At 34.0% G+C, this 18,718-nt stretch overlaps 1 protein-coding gene across 1 annotated transcript; it reads right to left on the bottom strand.

Moving 5' to 3' along the window:
• Positions 1-433: 433 nt before the first annotated feature.
• LOC134262368 (spindle and centriole-associated protein 1-like) lies at positions 434-18,601 on the bottom strand. The gene is made up of 18 exons (XM_062744740.1): positions 18,494-18,601; positions 12,742-12,840; positions 11,821-11,868; positions 10,483-10,555; positions 10,278-10,360; positions 9,898-9,969; positions 9,712-9,767; positions 9,428-9,537; positions 8,795-8,989; positions 8,460-8,626; positions 7,755-7,904; positions 7,183-7,275; positions 6,954-7,046; positions 5,431-5,527; positions 2,445-2,597; positions 1,644-2,333; positions 1,218-1,303; positions 434-1,011 (listed from the first exon to the last, which is right to left on the bottom strand). The coding sequence occupies exons 2-18, from the start codon at positions 12,823-12,825 to the stop codon at positions 919-921; spliced, it is 2,343 nt and encodes a 780-aa protein (XP_062600724.1). The 5' UTR covers positions 12,826-12,840; positions 18,494-18,601; the 3' UTR covers positions 434-918.
• Positions 18,602-18,718: the final 117 nt, after the last annotated feature.

Here is an 18,718-nt window from a genome sequence, read left to right as displayed (position 1 = left end):
TGAGGTCAAGGTCAAAGGTAAGGTCAAGGTAAAAAAAAATGTTGATGCAGTTGAAAAGCTCTCATCAGTATGTATCAGCATATGAAGTTTACTAATCTATGAAAAGTGAGGTCAAGGTCAAAGGAATGGTCAAGGTGAAAAATGTTGATGCAGTTGAATAGCTCTAATCAGTATGAATCGGAATATGAAGTTTGATAATCCTTTTGTATGATATCTTTAAAACTGAGCTAAATAATAATTTAAGATTAGTGAGGTCAAGGTCAAAGGAAAGGTCAAGGTCAAAAAATATTGATGCAGTTGAATAGCTCTCATCAGTATGTATCAGCATATGAAGTTTGATAACACTTTTGTATTGTATCTTTTAAACTGAGCTTAAACACTAATTTAAGAATAGTAAGGTCAAGGTCAAAGGAAAGGTCAAGGTCAAATGTTGATGCAGTTGAATAGCTCAGTATGTATCAGCATATGAAGTTTGATAATGCTTTTGTATGGTATCTTTAAAACTGAGCTAAACACTAATTTAAGAATAGTGAGGTCAAGGTCAAAGGAAAGGTCAAAGTCAAATGTTGATGCAGTTGAATAGCTCTCATCAGTATGTATCAGCATATGAAGTTTGGTAACACTATCTTGAATGGTATATTTAAAACTGAGCTAAACACTCATTTAAGAAAAGTGAGGTCAAGGTCAAAGGAAAGGTCAAGGTCAAAAAATGTTGATGCAGTTGCATAGCTCTCATCAACATCTATCATCCTATGAAGTTGATGAAAATATCTTGGATAGTTTCTTTGAAACTGAGCTTTGAACTGAGCTAAATGCAAAGTGTGACGGAAGGACAGAAGGACGGAAGACGGACATAACAAACACTATATGCCCCGGCCACATTCATGGCGGGGCATAAAAATCCAAGCACTAAGCCTATCAGCGCGGTGACGGACTGCTCTCTAGAGACAAATCCACTGTTGGCAAGGAAACAGTAATTCCATAGGGCGGTGCTGTGTTGACTCTGGCATTCTGAAAAATCAGGTAAATCTCAATAAATTTGTAAATGATGTGAAAAGATTAAGCCTGATGGCCATAAAACTAAGACAAGCTCATTTTTGATCTCAGTCTCACTGTTCCACTATTATTCCTTTGAAAAAAAGACCGAGATCAAAAGTGAGTTCTAAGTTTTATGGCCCCCAGGCCATAAGTTTCAAATATGCTGGCTGGTAGCTCACCTGATTCATGCCTTGTATTGTGGTGAAGTTGTCAGATCTTTCAGAGATAGGAGATATTGGGGGAGACACTGGATAGGAAGGCAAACCTCTCTAAAATTATACAAATTATATGATGTGTTTTAAAGATGTAGAACAAAGTATGACAATCAATTTACTAGCTTTATGGGAATTTTGCTCATTTTTTAGAGGACAGCAACTCCATGACTTACAATATGCATCTACTACTTGTGTATTTAGTTTAAAAATGGATTACTTTTAAGGTGCTTATTTAATATTAGACTATGATATGAATCCCTCTACAAATGATTCAGAAATGATTTCTGTAAACATAATCATAGCTCCTTCATAAAACAAACACAAAGTAATTTGAACACACAATTCAGAAAATAAAATAATCAATAATGATAATTGTATATATTTGAAAACTTGCCTTGTTCAATGGTGGCTGAGTTCTTTCATTTTCTGGTTGACTAACTCGGGCTGGCATCTGTTGTTGCTGTGGTAATCTTTTGGAAACCTGCTGTGTTTGCATCCCACCATTAGGAGCAGAGTTCTGACTTATTTGTACAGGTTGAGGTTGAGAGGGAGCTGATACAGCTAACTTGTACGGTCCAAGTTGTGGCGCCATCTCTCTTTGCTTGTGCTGCATTTGTTGTTGCTGCAGCAGAGCATGCAGACGTTTTTGTGCTTCCTCGTGCTGCTTGTTTAACTGTGCTATTTGTGAGGTGAGGTCTACCTGTCCATTTTGCTGGGGCGGCACAGTGCTCTGCACCAGTGGGGTAGGTCTGGGTACACTGACATGTGCTGCCTGGTTTATAGAGGACCCTGAGGATGACCCACTGTCCTGTGAAGGTGCACCCTGGGTAACAGAGCCCCGGGGATCATGGGAAATGTTTACATTAGACTGTATGGGATGTCTGTTATCCTCTCTGCCTGAAGACACTCTCACTTCTTGTATGGTTTTACTGACCATCTTAGGTTCATGAAATGCAGCAGGGTGCTCCAGGTCTGAAATGTCCAGGTTCCCCTGCTGTTGTAGGCTGCCATTGAACTGGGGCTGTGTAGGTTGTACAGGTTCCTCAAAATGCTGACCTAGATCCATCATTGGCAAAGGTCCTAAATGTCAGTAAATTTACATGTTTATCAAGCTATCATAATACTTCAAACTTTCTGATTAATAAATTCTGTCTATATACTGGAGCTTCAGAAGAAGCAGTATTTGCTTACCTGTCTGTTGTTGTGGTTGCTGTACCCGAGTTTTCCTGACTGGAGGAGATAACAACACAGCTGAGGGGTTGGCTAAGTTTGCTGGGTTTAAATGCTGAGGTATACCTGACATAGATGGCTGACCGTTTTCTGTTATGTTTGGGACTGGCATACCTTCATATGAAATTAAAAATATTATATGGTTACCTTGTATATACAGAAAATTCAATAAACTAATAACAAAACAAGAGATGTTTGTAAAACACTTATGCCCCCCTCCCCCAAAATGATTGAAATTTTTCTAAGTCTAAGGGGCATAACTCAATCCAAAATGGCTCAATCATATCCAAAACAGATAAATCTGTATACCAAATTTCATTTCAATATAAGCAACTTGTCCAAGGGGCATAACTCTGTCCAAAATTGCCCGATCGTACAGAAAATAAAATTTAATCTAGATATTTTTATGATAAATCTGTATACCAAATTTCATTTCAATATGTGCAACCTCTTCGGAGAAAATGAATGGAAAAGGATGGTGGATCGACTAACAGCAGCAAAGCAGTACAAAGGTCACCCACCAACAATGATAATTACACAATATTTCATTCCCACATTTGAATTGCTGGGAATAACATATCTGACAAGAGGCCAAAGGGCCTTGAATCGCTCTTCTGATAAATTATACAATCTATCCTAAGACCCAAGATGCATCAACTGACAAAGTTTGATGATTCTTAGCTAGTTAGGGCTGAAGATATTTAAATGTAACTATAAAATACTATAAGTAGGTCATGGTGACCTACTTTTTGATTTAAATTTTCTGAGGACACAAGATGCATTAATTGACAAAGATTGGTGATTCTAAGCCAATAAGTACTTGAGATATTCAAAAGTGGGTCACAGTGACCTACTTATTGGTCAACATTCTTCGAAAACCCAACGTGCATAAACTGACAAAGTTTGACAATTCTAAGCCAATAAGTACCCTAGAATACTTAAATATAGCCATATATGTCACAAGTAGGTCACTGTGACATTTATTTTGATCATCATTCTCAGAGAACCCAAAATGCATCAAATAACAAAGTTTGATGATTTTAAACCAATAAGTACCCGAAATACCTAAATATAGCCATAAAATGACAAAAGTAGGTCACTGTGACCTACTTTTTGACCTACTTTTTAGTCGACATTCTCCGAAAACCCAAGATGCATCTACTGACAAAGTTTGATGATTCTAAGACAATCAGTACCTGAGATATTCAAAAGTGGGTCACAGTGACCTACTTTTTGGTCAACATGCTCCGAAAACCTAAGATGCATCAAATGACAAAATTTGATGATTCTAAACCAATTAGTACCTGAGATACATTAAACTAGCCATAAAATGCCAAAAATAGGTCACTGTGACCTACTTTTTGGTCGACGTGCTCTGAAAACCCAAGATGCATCAAATGACAAAGTTTGATGATTCTAAGCCAATAAGTACCTGAGATACTAAAATATAGCCATAAAATGTCAAAAGTAGGTCACTGTGACCTACTTTTTGGTCGTTAATCTCCGAAAACCCAAGATGCATCAACTGACAAATTTTAATGATTCTAAGCCAATTAGTACCCGAGACACTTAATTCTAGCCATAAAATGTCGAAAGTAGGTCACAGTGACCTACTTTTTGGTCGACATTTTCTGAAGACTAAAGATGCATCAACTGACAAAATTTGATGATCATAGGTCTAATAGTATTCAAAATATGCCTTTTAAACAATTTGAAAACAAATGCCTGCAAAGTTCAAAAAGTAGGTCACAGTGACCTACTTTTTGATAAGTATGTTTTAAGGCCTCTAGATGCATCAACTTACAAGATTTGGTGATTCTAAACCTCTCGGTGTCTGAAATAATGGGATTAAATGTTTTAGAAAAGATCAGCCATAAAATTCAAAAAGTACGTCACAATGACCTACTTTTAAGTTGATGTTGTTTGTGGACCCAAGATGCACCAACTGACAAAGTTTTATGATCATAGGCCTAAAAGTGTCCAAAATATGCCTCCAAATCAATTTGAAAACAAAAGCCCGTAAAATTTAAAAAGTAGGTCACCGTGACCTACTTTTGTATTAACATGATGTCAAGTCCTGAGATGCATCAACTTACAAGATTTGATGATCCTAGTCATTATAGTAAGCAAAATATCAACGTTTTTAATAAGTGTAAATTTTGGTCAACTCTGAAGTGACCTTGAGTCCACGCCCTTTGCCCCAGGGTCATGCCTTGAACAATTTTTAATCTTCAACATATCCTGACCCTTGTATATAAGTTTGGTGAAAATCTGCCTGGTGGTTCTGGAGAAGAAGATTTTTTAGCAACCAGTACTTTGGGTTTTATTTTCATGATTATCTCCCCTTGTTTTAGGGTCCCACCCCCTAATTTTAGTACAAATGGTAGCCCTTGGCCCAAGGATACCCTGTGACAAATTTGACAATAATTGGCCAAGGGGTTCTTGAGTTATGGCCCATATTCTAAAAAGTTAACGCACACCGCACAAATGGCCATAGCATTAGCTCTTTGAGCCTTTGGCTCAGAAGAGCTAAAAATGGCATGTTACAAATACATATATATAATAATACCCTTCCTCTTCAATGGATATGAAACACATCCCAATGCAAAGATATATAAACTAGCTGTACATTTCCCGATAGAAGCAATTTCTTATTTAACCTCTTATAAAATCATTGACCCTTCAAAAATTTAACCAATCAATATGAAGCAATTCAAAAGCTGTAATCAGATTCAAAGGATAGAAAATAAGAAAAAAGGAACATGCAACTGCAGTGTTTTGATTTATATTTTAGAAAAAATACTGTCAGGGCTGAACAAAAATTTCATTACAAACTGGTTATGAACACCCTTTCATTATTTCAGACATTTTTGTTGTTTTCCAACCAGTATCCTAACATTTTCAGTATCTATAAATTTATATCATTGCTATATTACTGTTAGAGTACCTGATGATACCGTGCTGTGGGTTGACTGACTTGGAGGACGTGTTGTGTTCAACTGTGGCTCTGGTTCTATATACAGTCCAGCATTTACCAGGGAAACCTACAATCAAATATTTCATCTACTTCATTTTACCTTGAATTTACCGTCATTACATAGTAATACAACAGCATTCAAAACCAACAATTTTTTTTCCCAAGGATGAACAAAATAAACACCCAACACTTTCCTAAGTTTTTCATCATGGTTATGATCTAGGGATGTCAACGAGTACCCGGTTAACCGGGTACTCGATCAAACGTCCGAGTATCGAATACTAAAATCGGTACTCGGTTACTCGGATGTATATTTTTAAATATTTGTAAGCTTATTTATTAATGCATTAAAACATCGGGTTTAAAACATTAAATGTTCATTGCACTTGTACATACAGTAATTAGGGTTTCCTACGCCTCTAAATGACCGTTATTGCCTGTGGCAGTGTTTATACAGTAATTATCGTGACCAAACACCTGATGTACCTATACCTAGCTTTTCTCACCTTCGACTGTCTTCTTCCCTTATATTTAGTTTGCTTTAATTATTTGTTTTCATTGAACATCGTTTAAGGTCCATTATATTTAAATAAATTAAATAATTTTGTCAATTCTCCAAGAAGCCGTAAATTCTCGGGAAAGAGACAGACGATATTGCACGTGCGATTGTTGATTTGGATGCGTTTGATTACATGCCAATTAATGCAAATGGTTGAAGGCAAATGCTTCAATAATTTTATGTCTATCGTTGCTTCAAACTACAACATACCGTATCGTAATTCTATGAAATTTAGGATCAAAAAGTGTACGAAGATCGTACAAATCCGCTCATTTATAGGATAACTTTATCAAGTTTATACCGTACATGTAGCTCAGATAACTTATCACTTGGACGTCAAACGCACCAAAGAGTTACATTACAATTACGGAAAAGATTATTTTTTAAAACAAAAACACTGTGAATCATTTATGATTTTATTTCTCGTATTTATCTGATAAATAAATTGAACTTTAAAAAATGTCAGATAAAATCTCGTCGGATACAAAGTGGTCATAATTGTTACAACGCATTTGTAGGTAACCTCCCATCGGTTTTATTTCTACAAGAGTTTACAATGTTTTACAGTTATTAATTAACTTGTTCATATTTATTTACACTTTTACCGAGTACCCGGGTACTCGATCGGAAAAACGTCCGAGTAACCGAGTATTAAAAATTGACCGATTTGACATCCCTATTATGATCTATTCCTAACTGTAATTTTTGACAATTATCTCTTTACCATTACCATTTTCACACTCAAATTTCCAAATTTTAACCTGTTTGTCTTTTATACCAGTCTCCCTCAGTCTTTGATTACTTACTTCAAACTTTGTTTCTTTACAAATTTAAAAAGCCAGATTTAATTTTCCTCACAATAAAACTTTCAAACTTTTAAATACTGTGTACTAAATTATACATACATCACAATTTTTGTAATTTATAAAAGTACCTTCAGAGCCCTTATTTCTTGACTGGTCTCCTGCCTGTACTTGCTGTACTCTGTCCTCATTGTATTGAATTCTTCTTGTGTATGAATAATATCCTAGTAAAAAAAATAATGAAATTTTAACATTTTACACATAGTTTTAAGTATGTAAAAAAGCAAATCAAATGCATGTATTGAATTAAAGAAAAAAAATGAAAAGCTTTTTGAAGCATTCATGTTCAGAATGTCTTACTGAGGTAAGGGCATCTATAAGGGACGTCAGTTGCTTCACATCCTGCATAAGCTGTTCTCTCAGCAGGGCTTCAGCTTTCAACCTCATCTCAGACTTAGTAAAAATAAAATTAAAAATAACAATTTGAAATTTTAATTATAAAATTTTAATTCTTTAAGAAACTTAATTTATAAAAGTTTCTGTTAAGAGATAATAAATGATGACTACCACATATTTTTCCAGCCACAAGTGTGATAGAAATTCTCCCTCCTACAGGAAATGACTGAGTGAGATAACTTGAGTGATGGAAAACTTACCTCTTTGATATAAAGGCTGAATGAGATATAAACATTAAGTGATGGTAAATACACCTCTTTGAGATAAAGGATGAGTGAGACAACTTGAATGATGGAGACTTACCTCTTTGAGATCCATGGTAAAAATAAGTGAGATAACCTTGAGTGATGGTAAAATTACCTCTTTGAGTTGAAGGCTTAGCGAGATTACTTGGATGATAGTAATCTTAGCTCTTTTGAGATAAAGACTAAGTGAGATAATGTGAGACTAAGTGATGGCAATGATGGCAAACTCACCTCTTTGAGATACCTGCTGAGTTTGGTTACAGAGTCCACAAGAGACATTGTGTAACCTGAGAAGGTGTCCTGTCGAGGCTGTTCAGCTCGTGGACGACGGCCCGTCTGCGTCTCGAGATCTCCTATCTCATTCTCAAGCTGCACCAACACCTAAACAAAATATGCATTAGAGTATCTCTGTTTATAGTTAGAATAATCTAACTGTGTCTCGGTACAAGCCCTCACCACAGTTAGAATACCGCCTATATACTCGTAATGTAGCAAAAAATTGCAGAATCGCACCGAAACGATTTTGAAGGATACAAACGGATTTGCACTGAAAATAACTTGCAAATTAATCATAACAAACCTTTTTGAGATTGCTTATGCCTTTTATCCCAAAAAAACAATCCATATAAATACGAAAATCCCATTCATTTTCTCAACGTTATTCTCTCGATTCAAATTACCTCCATGTTTACATTCGGAACTCTCAAGATTGTTCCTAGTAAATGCACTATGCGAGTTATCGCCCGTGTTTCTTTCTGCTACATTACGAATACACGGAACGAATTCTATCGTTAAACCGGGTCCGTAGGACAATATCATTTTAACGATAGAACATTCTATCTACTCTGTTTAATGTTAACTTTATATTGTCAGATGCTTGTATAAACACAAAACTTCATTTTACAACTTGAGGTGTATCATAAAATACCTCGGTACCTTTTTTAATTCATTTAAGTTGAAAGTAGAGTTATGCTGAGTTGCATCAGGTTCAACCCTTCGTTTGGTTTTCTTTATCTTTTGTGTGTCATTCATGGCAGATTTTGGACTCCTCAGTATTTCTATGGATTCATTGTGTTGTTTAGGAGGAGTACGGCATTCATCATCTGAATTTAAATTTGACAATTTATGATATTAGGTCCTAAAAGAAGGCATTATGAATTTGTATATGATGAGTGCTGTAACATTCTTGTTTTGCTGACTTTTAATTTACATACATGAACATATTCCATTTGTAAAGCTTTTTTTTCACTATGGGCTTTAACTTTCCTGACCTTGAGTGGTCTGTAGACTCTGTGTGTCCTGTATTCTGGTACTCTGAATGGGCCCCTGGTCCATATGACTGAGGTGGGCCTGCCCACTTATTGTACTCAAAGTGTTGTTTTTCTCCTCTGCCTCCAGGAATTTCTGGAATCTGTTTAGGTCTATTTTAGGTTGATACATAATGGGCTCCATTTCTTCTTCCTCATCTTTTGGTAAAACAAAAAAGAAAAATGTTAAAATCTTCAGAATACTAAGATTCTAAGAATACTTTACAAAAATTACTGAAATGGAGATGCAATCTATTGTGCAAATTAGAGGAACATGAGTACAAATCATACATGTACAATCTACAATGTAATTCTGACACAAATACTTTAAAAATAATATGGTAAAACATGCTTATAGCTAACACGCTTATAATGAATTGATGCTTAATTATAGCGAAATAATTTTCTTTCCTTGTGGCTTTCAAATATATTGTAAACTTAACGGATATAATGAATTACGTTAATAACAAAGCAAAAACATCCTTCCCTGGCACTTCATTATAACCGTGTTTTACTGTATAGTTAGATTGTCAACAAAAGCTGGTAACAGTTTTTTCTGATAATGTTCACAACTGAATAAATGAATGGGAGTCTTACCACTCTCTGTATCTGGAAAATCATTTAAAGCTGACTGGTCCATCATAGATTCACTTAGAGTTTCGATGCGTGTCTTTATATCTGGCAGGTTAGCAACAATTGTCCGTGACCTTAAAATACCAATACATTTGTATTAAATTTATACGGAAATGAACATAAAGATGTATTTAAATGCAAGCACCTTAATCTGTATTGTAAATTGCAGTGAAAAGTCATTAACAATGCATTGATAGTCATATTTTCTATTTCAAATTCAGAACCAGATTATGAAATCTGAATATTACCTGCTACTGTTTTCAGCATTAGGAGCCGAGGTAACATTAGGGAAACCAGTAAATCTCTGTAAAGAAATTCCTGACATATTAAGAATTGGATGATAATCTATCATTATTAAAATATATACTGTGTTCAACTTAGTTCTGACTTGAAGATTTAATCATGGTTTTGATGCAGTAAATATATAATTTTACCCTAGGATCATCCCCAAAAATGTCCTTCACAACTGCCATCATCTTGTCTGATTTACTTAAAACATCATGGAGCTACAAGGAAAACGTTATATTTACACATATGCTTATTCAACTTTTTAAAAAGTTATATAAAAGTTACATATATATTCTCTCTTTTTTCTTTTCAATTCAGAAATCTACAATACCGGGGTAATAAATGGCATCTCGATATGAGTTAAATTTTTTTCTCTCAAACAAACAAGTATTGAATAATTATCTATAGATATTATTTTCTGGCCTGATTATTTCTGAGGAAAAAGATATTTTTCTGTTCTGATTATGTATGACTACACTGTTTCTGATTATGCAGTTTTTTCTGGCCTGTTTATGTCAGACTATACCTGCTGCTGGTCGTACAGGACTTCCTTCATAACGGCCAGTTGTCTAGCCTCCGCGGTGGAAATACTCAAGTTCTGTTTGGCAGCTGAAATGTTATTTTGCAAATTTCTGTATGCCATTTGCTTTTATCATTTTATAGCAAGTACAATTACATGAGATAAAAAGAGAAAATGTCAAATACATTGTACGCTGTACTTGAATTAATACCATTTGCTTTCTTCTGTTTTTCAAGTCTGGCAGCCAGAGCATTTTTTGACTTGTGGGAGGCTTTTCTTTGTTCCTAGAAATGTTAACATTTTGAATATGTATAATCATAGACCTATAACATACCCAATGGAAAAAAGACTTATGAAAACTAGAACTGTCCAATAGGGACAAATACCCCCCGCTGGGTTTTTCAGAGAAGGTGCCAATTCACAAATACTTTATTAATCTAGAGGTGTTCATAATTTACTTACAAAAATTTGCAGTGAAATATAATTGCTCATTATGTTTCATAATGAATGAAACAAAGGTGCATCCATATGAAACATCAATACTAATACATTGTAATTCCACTGTAACATTTTTTTTTATTTCAGCATTAAAAAATATATTGCAATTATGTGTCATGACACTCTGCAAACTAATTGTTGAAAAAAAAATCATATTATACAAAATCAAATTAATCTTGATAACTTAAAATCAAATTCATTTTGAAAGTAAAGAGCTGGTCATCCAGTAATGAAGTGCTTTGACAGACAATCAATTACAATTAAGAGAATAAGAGAAGAGAGATCTTTAATTCTTGTGCCAAATTCCCAGGAGATTATAGATAACACATGGTTGATAAGAGATGCCTTAACAACTTCCCACACCAAACTCATTAATTTATCTTTAACTGGATGCATGTCCAGTCATTATTCCCAAGAGACAAATGAATTTACATTATCTTCTGTGCAATGTAAAAACTGTTTTTAACACTTGATGATGTTTCTTTTTTTTAGTTTAAGTGAGTAGTTTTAAGCTGTAGTTAACATTTTTGTACAGATATTCTAGATTATATGTCTCAAACCTTATACATGAGCCCAAAATGAACAAGTCAATTAAAATAAAAAATAAAACCTGTGAAATGCAGAAAAATGAACAAGTAAAGTTGAAAATTCCAGGTGCACACCTTCATATTGTGAATAATAAGTGTACAAATTTTCAGATAAATCCTTGTAATAGTTTCTGAGAAATGGTCTGAACAAAACCACAAAATAAAAATGAAAAAACACCTGTAAAATTCAAAATAATCATCCAATCAAGATGAAAATATCAGGTGCACACCTCCATATGGTGAATAATATGTGTACAAATTTTCAGACAAATCCTTCAAAATCTGGTCTACAGACAGACGGACATGGTGATTCCAATATAACCCCCCCCTTAAACTTCGTTTGCGGGGTGGGGGGGGGTATAAAAAAGGAAAAATACCACGATTGCAGGAATACAGGTAATTTACAATGCACATATACTTACATACAAATTTAAGCATGAAGCAAACTAAGCAAAGCAACTTACAATTTCTTCTGGAGTGGCCTTCAGAGCTGTTAAATCTTGAATGGTGTCCTATATAATATAATAAGAACAAAAAAAAATTATCATTGATCATATCAACTTATAATATGGACACATAACCAGAGGAATAAAGAGAAGCTACTCTAAGTAATTTGCTTATTGTAAACATGCATTATCACAGATATTGTCTCTTTTTTATGCATATTTATGTCACAAATTCAAGCAGTTCTGGAGAGGAGATATAAAAAATGTTAAAATAAGCAACAACACAAATAGAAATCTTGAATCAAAAAAGCTTCTATAAATCTCTGATTTGGGTGATTTAAAAAAATCCTAAGAATCAGACGCTACATAGATATCTTGTTATTTGGGATATATATTATTATAACAGTAACTTGATCCGAAGGGTCATATCATGTCAAGTTGACAGGCGCAAATCATATCTATCGAGACATGAAGTGTCGAGTTTGATCTGTTGATCCGCGCCTGTCAACGAGACGTGATACGGCTCTTCGGATCAAGTTACCGTTATAATGATAAATTTATTATATACCTCCTCGTAACTAGCAAAATATAGCAAAAGAAAACCTAAGAGATCAATTGTGTAACATTTATTCATAAAACAAAGAATTATAACAAGGAACTTTTTAACGCGCAAGAAAAATAACGTCATGTTTCTGCATACTACGTCATCAGTTTCAGAGAGTGGTGATATGGATTCAGAAAACCACAGTGTGGTGATCTGGAAAGTTGTATCACAACGTCACGTGATAGCGTAAAATCAACAGTAAAATTGAGTGATACACGTTAGGTATATAATAAAAAGAAATATCAAATATTTTCATATGCAGACAGTTATGAACATTCATACTACTCCTTTTGAGTTTCCTATTTTATCTTCTTTTTTTCTGTATCATAACTCACATCCCAAGCTGGTTTCTTTCTGTGTACTTTCTGTTTTCTAGGCAACCCTGCAGGATGAGATTTCTTTACTCTCACAAAGGACATCTCTTCTAGTAGTTACTGAAAGTAAAATAAGTCAGGTACAAAATTTTGATAAAATTACAAAGGCTGTTAGAAATTAATTCAATATTTAACATCATTTAAAAAGTGAAAACTCATGAGAAAAGACTTGTTTGTGAAACAATGATGCCCTTGTATTACAGATCATGACCAATTTTAACATTTTTCAAAAGTAGGAAAACTCTGGTCAATTCACAGAGTCAAAAATTCAACAGAAAAGTCTTGTCACAATGAATACATATGTGAAATATTAATCTCCTAACAGCAACTGTTCTCAAGTTATGGCTAAAATTATAAACATTTTTTTCAAAAGTAGGTCAAATGTAAAGGTGAACCTCATGATATCAAAAATTGAAATTGTTGTTACAAGAAATACATTAAAAATATAAAAGCCTTAACACCAACAGTAAAAAAGTCAGTTGACAAGTTATTGCCACAAGTTGTTTTTGCAGACTTATTACTTTATGTCCCTGAATCTCCAATACTGGGGGCATAAAGATTTCAGAAAAAATCAAAGCACTCAGAAGTACAGAGAGCCAGGCTCATTTACAGAGTAAAATGAATTTCTTACATGAATCATACGTTTATATTGTATTAAGGTAGGACAAAACACCCGTGGATTCTATTTTAACCCATTTCTTAAAAAGTACTGGAGGAAAAAAGAATTATATTACTATATTGACAACAATGAATGATCCCTGAAAGAAAAATAATAAGTTTTGGCATATTTGCATTATATTTTGTGAAAAAATCAGAGAAACCTATATATTGGTCACTTGAGAGCTTACATTTTGGAATGTGTTTACGCTTTCTAAGTGCAATAAACAAGCATCTAACAGTCTGTTATAAAATGCAGTGCAACTTTTGTTCCATAAATAATAGAAGGGTGATATTTGGAAACATATATAAGGAGTCTCTATTCTTTATGTACTACAAAGGTCAAGGTCATATCAAGAGGTCAAAGGTCAAATATTGTGATGTCATCTACTGAATCTAAAAGTTTTTTTGCCATTGAATTTTTTTTAATCACCGAAATATCTGAAACCATCGGTTCAATTTTCTTTATTTTTACACATTTTATTCTAGGACCCATTTGAATCATTCTGTTGATTTTTTGTAAAAATTGAATTATACATTTTCTTTTAAGAAAACTTAAACTGTCGGATATTTACATGGGAATTTTCAGTTTTTGACACAATGTATGTTCTATTTTACTTAATATTTTACCCAAATTTTCCAGTATCAATGTGACTTACTGATTTAAAGTAACAAAAAGGTTATTTTTATGAAAAGTATCACACAAATTTGCAATAAAATCAATAGAAAATTCTAAAATAAGGCTCATTCTCAAGTCGAATGTCTGATTTCACGATCTTCTTACAGGGGTCTGATAGGCCATATTTCAGACTATGTGGGCAAAAAATGTGCGGTTGAATTTCTTTCATATCATATATAAAGAAAGATTTTGTATCCAAGAACAAAATATCAAAGTTTCAGAAAAATTGAATTTGAGGAAAAATTTGACCTATCTATTTGGTCCTACCTTAACAGAAAAATAACAAGAATATCAGATTAAAAATTCTGATGAAAAAATTATTTTAAAACTAGCAATATAAATTATTACACTGACAGTGAGTTTTCGATCCAAATACCACTGTCCGATTTTGTCAGAATCAAAATTAATCTGGTACTACGGCTGAATGTAAACAAACAGGCCAGTCTGGTTCCCTCTCCTGTTTTTCCTCGTTAGTGCAGAGAACTACGATAACACTGATTATCAGAAATCCTTACGCTAATAAACTATGTTCTTTGACTTAAGACTGAAGTTTTCAAAGTCATTACTACTAATGTTTATTTATTTAGATAAAACTTCGTTTTATTTATGTTGCTTTATTTAGCGTTTGCATTATCTCAGAAGCGGTTGAGAGTAAGAACTATATTTTTACACGTAACTTTAAAATGGCGACTATGGGGTTGACATCCTGTCTTGAACAGGAAGACATAAGCCGGCAATTGCTCTTTGAGCAATAAGCCTGGCTAATGAACCAGTAATCATTAATTTACATGAAGCAAAATGCTGTGAATATTTGAATAACATGTTCATTGTTTAATGGAATTTTTTTTTTTTAAATCAATGCAAACAAGAATTATGACAAACCAACCCTGGACAAATGGACTCAAATGAACAGGAAGATAGGACAAACAGAATAGACAGCCTTTCATGATAACTGCAGTATTTGGGTGAAATATGACATAAAAGCACAAAAACTTAGCCAAACTTCATAAATTTGTCCTTTAAAAGAGTACACAGTACCAGTTATCATGAAAGAGCTAAAACAAATTTTTTAAAGCAGTAAGAGCTAGTTCTATACTATTGTAACAGGAGAGGAGAAAAAAATGCAGCGGACCAGACCAGGATCCGAACCCGGGCCCCCTGAATCTCGAATCATCTCTACCGAGCTATCTGGCCACAGGCGACTAAACCCAGCTGACCACTACACTATTAATAAAATCTTGTTTTAAAGTCAAGGTGTGTTTACATGGTTGTATGTTCGTTTGTCCTAAAAATTGTTCGCCCATGACACTGTTTGCCCAAATTCTCGTTCGCCCCAAGTTCGCTCGCCCTAAAACTTGATCGCACAGGCAGAGCTGCCAACATTCTGAAATGACAAATAGTAAGGCGGGGACTAGGGACCACCAAGATGTTTTGTAAATGGACATGCAATCTGAGGCATGTTTCCATTTTGTTTAATTTAAAACATTGACATGAATGTGATCGGCCTTCTAAAACCGAAACAAGATACAAGCAAGCGTTGTAAGAATTATGAATATATTATAAAAGTAGAAACTATATAGGCTGCCAGCTATGAAAATACCCGGTATTATAAACTTTGAACAAGAAAAACTGAAATCAGGAGAATATAGAGAGAAATCGTAAGGCGTATTTTAGATGCTGATTTCGTACGCCTTACGCCAAAATCATAAGGGTTGGCAGCTCTGCACAGGGTATGTTCGCTCTATTTAATATAGAATAAGAATTTACATTTTTCATCTTCTTATAAATATTTTTTGAGATCAAAGGGAGAGATTCTTCAAACTTCAAAGGTAAAACCTTGTTCATTCGCAGTTCAGTTCCGACAATGGAAATGGATCTATTAACGTTTCAGTGCTTCAATTGTATCAAAACATAGACTATTACAATTAGTAAAAATAACATGGATGTATTCCCCTAATTAACATTGATATTTTAGAGCAAAACATGTAATTCCATTGTTTTGTTAACTGTCCTCTCTCATGCGTGCGGTGAGGCATGGCTGAGTATGATTACTTCACATTGTGCTAAATAATTACCGACCTATTATTGTGTTAACCGGAACTGGACTTCTTTGTCATTTCATTCAAGGAGTAACTGTTCTAACTGTCATACACAGCCCCAAAACTTTCAGAACTTTGATTGCAATTGCGCAAAAAGACATTTCTTCAAGAGGGATTTTTTAATGAATTGTTTTCAGATGAGTTCAAAGTTGAAAATGACATCACTGCATCAAAATATTTTCTGCACACCCTGATAAAAATGTTTTTTATAGAAATTAATTGATTTGGTACCTAATTTAAGCTACCTCAGGTAGGTAAATAAAGCTAAGTAGGTAAATCAAGGGTAGACAGACTACTCGACCCAACGACACCTCGGCCCGTGCTAGTTGACGCCTCGGCCCTGACAGGTCGGCTCAAAATCATTGACACCTCGGCCCATACTGAAGACTGCTCGGCCCATTAGGAATAAAATGAAATTTAGTTTGTTTAAATAGTTTAATTTTTATTTTTGGTTTTTCTATGCCATGGTAATGTAAATGTATTCTATGTATATTTAATCACTATAATTATGTTTACTAAAAATATACGATAATTTCAGTATTTCAGTATTTTCTAACAAGCCACGTGCACGGCACAACATCAAATTACAATCCGTTGATTGGGAGGTAACAGGTCTATTTATTTATTTACTTTGTTGTTTATTACAATGCAACATCATACATTATTAATATATTTATTAGCCATTTTAAACAAAAAATGTTTGGATGCCCTCTCCCGACTGACTGATGAATTTACTAATAATTATGTGTAAACCAATAGGTCTACACAGAAGTTTATGTCCTGGTCCACAAGATTTATTGATTTGTTTATTTTATATATATATATTTTTTACTGTTTAATTTTAAAAACTCATATTTTTTTTTCAAATCGATTCAATAAAATATCCACAATGGTTTCTTAAAGGAACTTTTCATTAACATGAATGATTAAGTCTCCCAATTATGGCTTCTCGAAATTAACTCCTCATAGTCACCACCCCATATGACACGCGCTCGAGACTCTAAAGGATGCACTGCGTCTTCTTGTTTGTTTAATGATTAGCACTTATAATCAAGTTCCTAATGGATTGTCTTTCTTTAAAGTTTAATTACCGTCAATTTGCTGTCTTGGAAGATTGCAAATGTAGCAAATTAATTTTCTTTTGCATTTCATAGATATATCAGGTCCAGTACAATCAGTACATTTAGCTACGTAGGTAGAATTACCTACGTAGCTTTATTTACCTACCTCAGGTAGCTTGATTTAGCTACCAAATGAATTTCTTTCTATAAAAAAGCAATTTTTCTCAAGATGTGCAAAAACTATCATTTTGATGCAGTGGCCATTTTCAACTTTGAACTCATCTGAAAACAATTCATGAAAATTTCCCTCTTGAAGAAATGTCTTTTTCTGCGCAATTGCAATCAAAGTTCTGAAAGTTTTGGGGCTATGTATGACAGTTAGAACAGTTACTCCTTGAATGAAATGACAAAGAGGTCCAGTTCTGGTTAACATGATAATAGGTCGGTAATTATTCAGCACAATGTGAAGTAATCATACTCAGTCATGCCTCACCGCACGAACAGATAACCAAACCATGGAATTACATGTTTTGCTCTAAACTGACCAAACACAGCGATGTTTAAACTATCTCTGCTTTGGAATGTTTTTTAAAGTCTCCCTAGTATAAATATCAATAGTCATTTAACTGCGATTTTTTGTCTCTTTTCCATAAAAAGAAAAGTTACATTGCAATAGCTAAATACAGCTACCTGAGGTAGGTAAATAAAGCAACGTAGGTAATTCTACCTACGTAGCTAAATGTATTGATTGTACTGGACCTGTATATAACAGCATAAATTATAAATATATTGAATTAATACAATTTAAAATCTGTTTGGACCGAGGTGTCTTTTATGTGAGCCGAGGTGTCTGCAAATTTGGGCCGAGCCGTCGGAGCCGAGGTGTCAATGGGCCGAGGTATCATTGGGCCGAGGTGTCGTTGGGCCGAGCAGTCTGACATTCAAATCAAGCTACATAATCTAGTGATTGTACCTATAGAAGAAGAAGAGATTTTCTACATATACACATTCTAAAAAAAATTATGATACACAAATGTCACAAAATTTTAAGAGCAGAATTTTCTGATGTTTAAAGGGCTCTATACATATGGATTCCAAACAAGTCATAACAAGTTGTAAAATGCTTTTGCATTGAACATTGTGTAGTAAAACACCAGCAAAACTATATGAAGAATAATACCAACAAAACTATTTTTTGTGCACAAAATAGTACTCACTTCAAATTAAGTAAGTAAGAACAAGTTTAAAATCCTTCAACTGAAATAGTCACTGCTATTCAAATTAAACAACCCGCTTCTATGGACGCCATGAAAAGATTTTCAAGGGAAGTAACTGTTTACAAAAGACTATTCTAATCACCATCTAAGTCGTACATGATTTTCATGACCATCTTATGGGTTTTTTTTTTATCAATTGCTGATATTTTTGTCAGCACAAAATAC

The sequence above is a fragment of the Saccostrea cucullata genome, unplaced genomic scaffold, assembly GCF_032062105.1.
Source record: "Saccostrea cucullata isolate Sc308-1 unplaced genomic scaffold, CSIRO_AGI_Scuc_v1 ctg544, whole genome shotgun sequence".
NCBI lineage: Eukaryota > Metazoa > Mollusca > Bivalvia > Ostreida > Ostreidae > Saccostrea > Saccostrea cuccullata.
Note: the sequence above shows the minus strand (reverse complement) of the source record. Positions and strands in the feature narration are given on the sequence as shown.